We start from the raw sequence: 8,490 nt of genomic DNA, 5'->3' as shown, positions 1-8,490 counted from the left end.
GAAATTTAAATTCACCCAGGTAAAAATTTTATATAGACCGATGTCAGGATCTAAAAATTTTATATAAAGAACATAAATTTACTATTTAGGATATAGAAGAAATTTGGTGAAAAGTTAGTGTGTGTGGGTGTGCATGTGTGTACTTGGCCATATGAAAAAGAAAAAGAAAACCACCATTTACATGTGAGAGAGGTGAGAAATTTTAATGGAAACATAAAATCTTGAGAGAAGATCTCGAGGGAACATTAAACAAGGTTAGTGAGCATTAATTGAAGGGAAGAAAATCAAGTGTAGAGAGGTAGAGAGGAAGTTCGGCCAAGATTAAAGAAGAAGAGGGGTTGGAAGCTTTGACTTGGGAAGTATTTAATTAGAGTTTAATTACTTGTTTGGTAAGATATTCTAAACACTCTTGATCTAATTTTAATAGCTTAAAGTTTTTAATTGATTGAATTTTTGAAATTAAAAAGTTAGGGTTGTTAAACAAATCTCGAGGAAATAAAAATTTATTGTAATTTGTTATGGGGCATAATGTAAAAATTAAAGTAAAGTGATTAAATCATTGTAATTGAAGTGAAAATTTTGATAATTAAAGAGAGTTAATTAATAGCCGATGGGAGATTTTAGGAGATTTATTTGTGAATAAATGTTGTTAAGTGATAAATTCATAAGCATGAAGTTGCATTAGAATTGGTTTGTTGAAGAGAAGATTAATTAGAGAATGAAAGAAAAATAAAATTCTTCCCCCCATCTATTAAACAATTTCGGCCAAGGGAGGGAAAAATCAGGAAATTAGGAATTTTGATGTAGTGGAAGGAAATTGATAGTAAAGTAATGAAATAATGTTAAATGGATGATTGGTATACAAAATTTCTATGTTTATCTATTTCATTTTTATTTTCGATCAAATGGAGTGGAAATAAGGAAATGAGAAATTTAATATAAATAAATAGATTTGTAGAGAATTGTGATTGAATATAATGATAATAGAAATTGAGCTTGAATTAAAAAAATTAAAGATTTTTTATAAAAGAAATAATAAAAAAAGAAATGATGTGAAGTTTCTACCGATGCTGGAGAGGTTGTTAGACCATTACCGTAACAGAGAACTTCAGCATGAACTCAGTCATCAAGTATATATGTTAAAGCTTTAAATTTATTAATAGTTAAATTATATTTTTATTTTTATTATAATGAGTTGTGGTTAATTAATTATATTGTTTTTTGAGGAATGAATACGAGATGTGATGAAATAATTCTTGAATTAATGGAATTAGTACCCTGCTAAATAAACAAGTTAATGAATAAATTCTTGGGTTAATGGAATTATTGTCTGTTGAATGGGCAGGTGTGAAAATATTTATATATGTATTTATTTTTTGTTTTTATTATAAATATTAGCATTTCATTTTAATACTTAATTAGTATTAATTTTTTTAAAAAAATTTATGTATTTGTTTAATTTATTTTATAACGCTTAATCTAACAAAACTTACGAAACATGAAAATACATCTATATAAAACGCACTCGTTTTTTCACTGTGGTAGAAATTAACTTTAATTCCTAACAAAAATATATTGTTGATAGAGAGCTATTACAATAACAGTGAAAGTAGCTTAACAATACTTGAAAAAAGAAAAAGGCAGCAGCGGCGGCAGCAGCAAAGTGAATAATGATATGATGAGCCAAGTAACTGGGATTAAACAAATGGCAGAAGTGCACTAAAGTCCAAAAAGTTTCTTACAGACCTTCAGGAACCTGCCTGATCTGCTATGTTTTTTCGTCACAGATCTTGTTGACTCCATCGTGTCCAAAGTACCATCTTCATCATGGATGGGTGATGATAGTGTTGCAGACTGGTCATGGATCCTACAATACCTTTCTGACACCGAAGAGGATCTTGTCACGGAGAATGCTTTCTTCACTGCAGACTGAAGTGCAGAAGCTGATGAAGAAACGGACGAGCTCCTCCTCAGCTTCGCGCCGAACCCCTCTACAACATTGTTTTCTTCATCTTCTTCAAGCACCGAGAGTGAGTCTTGGGTGGTGGTGTCTGTCCTACTCATGTTCTTCTTGGTATTGTCGTGGTCGCCTACGATCTTGTTGGTTTCTTGGGGCTCTGTGTGGGATTTTGTGGGCTCAGGAAATGCTAATGAAAGATCTGAAAAGTCCATGGATCTTGATCTGGCAGTGCCAAAAATTTTGATCTTGGAATAACCATTCATTTTGATTGCTGGACTAGCTAGCTGGCTAGCTAGCTTATCAAAAGGTAGGTGGGGCTATGGACGATACAGACTTTGCCATTGTTGTGAGGCTAGAGCAAGGGTGGAGGGAGGTATATAAGCCGAGGGAGCGAGGAAGGTCTCGAAAGTGGGCCTTGTGATCAGTTCAGAGGAAGGGACATAACTGGTTATAATGCCTTCCAATAATACATGGACTCCTTGATGTTACTGGATAATGGAATCCATCAATTGATCTGTGCTTCATTATTTTTATTAAAATAATATTATTTATTTTTTAAAATATTATTATTATTGAACCGATTGAGTTTAGTCTGAATTTAATCGGATCATTTAAATCACTAAAAATCAGATATGTCAATCTCATTTCACTAAAACAATGCTTTTATTTGTTCAATTTAAAATCCAGTTCAAATTAAACCTATTATAGTTTTTTTAAATCAACTCTTCAATTTAAATTTAATAATTGCATTGTATACACATGTAATGATTCAGGGCATAAGTAGTGGAAGAAGCAATTACAAAATAATTAAGATTATGTTTGGTACGAGGTTAAAAAATTTTTGAAGAGAAATGTTTGAGATTATTGTAATGTAATGTATTTAAATGATTTTTTTTTAGTTCAGGGTCATTAAGAGACTCGAGTGTAATGGTCTTATCATAAATTTTAAGAGTAAGAGACTAATTGTGGCTACAGAAGATATTAACATCTCTAACACATCTTACCCGAAGCAAACTGCATTGTATGGTTTAGATATTGTTTCAAGGTCTTTATGGGTTCTTAACCAATGGTCTATCTATGACCCAAAACAAATATTTACACTTATGAATAAATTTGATATATTTTAAATTATTATGAGCTCGTATGCCCAGATAAATTCTTATAGGAAGAATTCATGTATGTGCCCTGACATGGTTCACCCATCTTGGAAGGCGAAGGTGTTTTCCACAACTCATATATTGTGGTGAAAAATACTCCCAATTAAAATTGATGAATATCTAAAATAATTCTGAGAATTTTCTAGTCAACTCCTGATATTTAAATATCAACCTACTTGTAGGTCTCATATTTATACTAGAATGTTGATCATTAATTAATTTTCAGTAATTAAAATTTCTAGGGTTATTGAAATATTGGCCAAAATTATTTGGAATTTTAATAACTTGTTGTAAAATCCATGCAATATTTTTTTAAAATGCCAAAATATTTTAGATTTTTAAACAATGCTCAAACAACTTTTAGGATTTTTGGCCATATGCAATTTAAAATAAAAGAAAGATTTTTTGTTGTTGTTTTTGTGGAAGGGAACTAATTCATTTAATACCCAAAAACACCTCACATGTGGGTCACAATTTCAAATATTAAATGTGTGAGGGTAGAAAAAAATGGAAAATTCAAAATTTATTTCAAAATGATCTTCCAACATTTAAAATTTTATTAAGAACTAGACGAAGACTATGTTTGACAAAACACAAATAAAATATTTTTATCAAGGCTATTTAAACCACAATATTAATTCAAAACAAATTATTGTACATCAACTCAAAACCGAACAACGCCAAACATCCACACAAATATTATTAATGTCACCTACTTGGCTCATATTTCATGTTAATCCAAATAAATCAAATTGAACCAAACATAACTCATGCGCCCAGATTTAGCGTCAACAAAACAATCACAATCCTAAAAAAATAAACTCATAATTCAACAAAAATAATCAAATTATTTCAAAATACAAACAAAAATCCAACCAAATTAATAGTCCAAACATTCCAAATATTATACAAAATAATAAGCGATTTTGTCTCAAATTTCATAATATTTTAGCAATTTGTCCAAACAAATGTTTTGAGGTTATGAATCGTCCAATGTGTTAGGCGTGTCTAGGATTTATTGGAATCGAGGCTGGAGAACCGTTGGAACAGTGGCGACGGATGTACCTCGTGCAACAACCTCTATCGGGGCGTGGATTCACACGTCACCACTGTTGGTAGAGACCGGGCTGGTGGATATGATGCTCCTCAGTCTCCTCTTTACTCTTACATTGACGATACTCCTTCACGCTCTCCAAGAAGGGACATCCAGTCACTTGGAAGCTCTTTTTTTCTTCTTTTTATTTTCAGGTCTGCTTCACACTCTCTACTGCAAATGAGCAGTCACTTGGAAGCTTTTTTTTTTCTTTTTTTTATTTTCAGGTCTGCTTCACACTCTCTCTACTGCAAATGAGAGCTACTGTTTTAAAATTATGAAGGCCGAGGCAATCAATTTAGCTTATGCAGGTAGGAGGTGATGACGTAGTTGCTTCAATGGAGACAAAAGACATTGCTAGAAAATAGATGTGTTGCTAGTGTTAGTTGTACTCATTTGTTGCTCTTAGCCTGGTTCTACTAGTTTGCTAGTCCTAATTAGAAAATGAGATGGAAGGCTATTGTATCTTGGATTGTTGTTGTTGCTCATGACTTCCATTGAGTCCAAAGACGGGTGCTGAAAGGGAAACATTTTGTTGCTGTTAGTTGCGCTCCTCTGTTGCTCTCGGTTAGAAAAAACAAGATGCAAGGCTTTTGGATCTTGGATTACTACTGCTACTGCTCATGACTTTAATGGAGACTAAATGCACTTGTACGTTGGAAGAGAAATGACATGTTGTTGTTGAGACGTGGTAGAGTGGTCGACGATAGGTGAAGGGAAACAGGTTGTATTGGTTCGATAAAAGAGGTGCTCTATATCGTGGTTGGAATCAATAGGAGAAAAGGTTGTTGAGCTTGGTTTTGTCAAGAGCTGCTCATGTTGGAGAAGAAGGATTGTTGTGAGGATCCAGGGAAAATTGGATAATGATAGTGGAGAGATGTTTTTTGTTTAGGCTGACTACTAGGTTGGATGAAGAGATATTGGTGTAAAGATGAGGTCTAAGGTTTATTGTGTGTCTTTTTTAGAGTGTGTGAACTAGAGAGAGTTTTTCTTTTGGTATTTTTCTGTTAGGTTTTTTTTTCATCCTCTCTCCTCAACATTTTTTTTTGTGTATAACCACCTTCAGTTGATAACAGAAAATAACGATAACGTCCTTCTAGTTATTATTATTATGTTTAGATTATTTATAATTTTTATGTCCATGTTGTTTTTGTAACAGATACATTATACAATCAAGGTGCGTAGGAAAACCGTTCCACGAGTTCTCATATTTTGAAAGGTGCTATGTAATAATATGTCTTAAGTGTTACGCTGAATATTTGTCATTCGACACTTTTGTAAAGACATGTAATGAAAAATTACAATGGAACATGGATGTGGATGTGCAAACATGTAGATACGATGTTATGAATATATTTATGTGGTATTCTCGTTTATGAGGATATTGTGTTGAGAAATCACATGAGAATCATATGACAGGAGGTATTGATTCTGTAAGATTGTCGTTTGACACTCGTGTATAAACTCGTGTTGATAATGAGACTAGAACATGAATATAAATTCATGAGTATGTCAATAGGATGCAATGTAAATGTATGAATATAAAAATATAATATTATGGGAATGTCAATTTACAAAAACTATATCCGTATGATGTCATGATAAGGAAGGGAATCTAATTACTAATTAACAGAATATCATTATGAGAAGTATCGAGAACAAAAAAAAACAATTCCACCGTTTTTGCTTGAAAAAGCTGGGTCGTTTCATGTTTAGAGTTTAATTACTTGCTTGGTAAAGCATTATAATCACTTTTGATCTAATTTTAATGGCTTAAAGCACTTATTTGATTGAATTCTTGGTCTATTTATAGGTAAATATTTATGTCTTCCTCCCTTCAATTGCTTGGTCCCCAAGCAATCTAATAATAAGCGATTTTATCTCAAATTTCATAATATTTTAGCAATTTGTCCAAACAAATGTTTTGAGGTTATGAATCGACGTTCCAATGTGTTTGGCGTGTCTAGGATCTATTGGAATCGAGGCTGGAGAACCGTTGGAATAGTGGCGACGGATGTACCTTGTGCCACCAACTCTATCGGGGCGTGGATTCACACGTCACCACTGTTGGTAGAGACCGGGCTGGTGGATATGACGCTCCTCGGTCTCCTCTTTGCTCTTACATCGACGATACTCCTTCACGCTCTCCAATAAGGGACATCCAGTCATTTGAAAGCTTTTTTTTTCTTCTTTTTATTTTCAAGTCTGCTTCACACTCTCTCTACTACAAATGAGAGCTACTGTTTTGAAATTATGGAGGCCGAGGCAATCAATTTAGCTTATGCAGGTAGGAGGTGATGACGTAGTTGCTTCAATGGAGACAAAAGACATTGCTAGAAAAGAGATGTGTTGCTAGTGTTAGTTGTACTCATTTGTTGCTCTTAGCCTGGTTCTACTAGTTTGCTAGTCCCAATTAGAAAATGAGATGGAAAGCTATTGTATCTTGGATTGTTGTTGTTGCTCATGACTTCAATTAAGTCCAAAGACAGGTGTTGAAAGGGAAACATTTTGCTGCTGTTAGTTGCGCTCCTCTGTTGCTCTCGGTTAGAAAAAACAAGATGCAAGGCTTTTGGATCTTGGATTACTACTGCTACTGCTCACGACTTTAATGGAGACTAAATGCACTTGTACGTTGGAAGAGAAATGACATGTTGTTGTTGAGACGTGGTAGAGTGGTCGACGATAGGTGAAGGGAGAGAGGTTGTATTGGTTCTATAAAAGAGGTGCTCTATATCGCGGTTGGAATCAATAGGAGAAAAGGTTGTTGAGCTTGGTTTTGTCAAGAGCTGCTCATGTTGGAGAAGAAGGATTGTTGTGAGGATTCAGGGAAAATTGGCTAATAACAATGGAGAGATGTTTTTTGTTTAGACTGACTACTGGGTTGGATGAAGAGATATTGGTGTAAAGATGAGGTCTAAGGTTTATTGTGTGTCTTTTTTAGAGTGTGTGAACTAGAGAGAGTTTTTCTTTTGGTATTTTTCTGTTAGGTTTTTTTTTCATCCTCTCTCCTCAACATTTTTTTTTGTGTATAACCACCTTCAGTTGATAACAGAAAATAACGATAACGTCCTTCTAGTTATTATTATTATGTTTAGATTATTTATAATTTTTATATCCATGTTGTTTTTGTAACAGAGACATTATACAATCAAGGTGCGTAGGAAAACCATGCCACGGGTTCTCATAGTTTGAAAGGTGCTATGTAATAATATGTCTTAAGTGTTACGCTGAATATTTGTCATTCGACACTTTTGTAAAGACATGTAATGAAAAATTGCAATGGAACATGGATGTGGATGTGCAAACATGTAGATACGATGTTATGAATATATTTATGTGGTATTCTCGTTTATGAGAATATTGTGTTGAGAAATCACATGAGAATCATATGAAAGGAGGTATTGATTCTGTAAGATTGTCGTTCGACACTCGTGTATAAACTCGTGTTGATAACGAGACTAGAACATGAATATAAATTCATGAGTATGTCAATAGGATGTAATGTAAATGTATGAATATGAAAATATAATATTATGGGAATGTCAATTTACAAAAACTATATCCATATAATGTCATGATAAGGAAGGGAATCTAATTACTAACTAACAGAATATCATTATGAGAAGTATCGAGAACAAAAAAAAAAAACAATTCCACCGTTTTTGCTTGAAAAAGCTGGGTCGTTTCATGTTTAGAGTTTAATTACTTGCTTGGTAAAGCATTATAATCACTTTTGATCTAATTTTAATGGCTTAAAGCCCTTATTTGATTGAATTCTTGATCTATTTATAGGTAAATATTTATGTCTTCTTCCCTTCAATTGCTTGGTCCCCAAGCAATCTAAATTTTCTTTGGTCCTTCATTTCCTTTCTTTTTAGTTTTGATCTCTTTGCCCATTTATTATATTTTGATTTTTTTAAAAGAAGAGGCAATATCAACGTTGACAAAAAAAATTATGTTAACAACTGAATGCGTTGAAAGTAGATTTTTTTTAAAAAATCTTTGAAAAAGACAAAAAATGATACAAATACGTCAAGAACATATTTTTTTATTTTTTTTCTATTTGTTGTTTTTTTCAAAAAAAAATTCAAAAAAAAAAGGTCAAAAATTGGATGGCAACAATATAATCACATTAAAATCATCAGAAAACATTAAAAGAAGCATCAACTTTTTGCTTTTTTAAGCCAATAGTAGAAGCTCTCTCATATACTCTCTAAGAACAAAACTAAATATAGACAAAATAAAAACATGTTTGATTAGAAAGATGGAGATGAAGATAT

At 32.7% G+C, this 8,490-nt stretch overlaps 1 protein-coding gene across 1 annotated transcript; it reads right to left on the bottom strand.

Moving 5' to 3' along the window:
* Positions 1-1,489: 1,489 nt before the first annotated feature.
* LOC133702297 (uncharacterized) lies at positions 1,490-2,425 on the bottom strand. Its single transcript, XM_062126609.1, has one exon. The coding sequence runs from the start codon at positions 2,221-2,223 to the stop codon at positions 1,720-1,722; it is 504 nt and encodes a 167-aa protein (XP_061982593.1). The 5' UTR covers positions 2,224-2,425; the 3' UTR covers positions 1,490-1,719.
* Between the last annotated feature and the right edge of the window lie 6,065 nt (positions 2,426-8,490).

Source organism: Populus nigra, chromosome 8 (genome assembly GCF_951802175.1).
Source record: "Populus nigra chromosome 8, ddPopNigr1.1, whole genome shotgun sequence".
In the NCBI taxonomy this organism is placed as follows: domain Eukaryota; kingdom Viridiplantae; phylum Streptophyta; class Magnoliopsida; order Malpighiales; family Salicaceae; genus Populus; species Populus nigra.
This window is presented reverse-complemented; position numbering and strand designations above follow the sequence as displayed.

Excerpts from the sequence above, each read along its gene's own strand:
- LOC133702297 (XM_062126609.1), bottom strand. The coding sequence starts at position 2,223 with ATGAATGGTTATTCCAAGATCAAAATTTTTGGCACTGCCAGATCAAGA.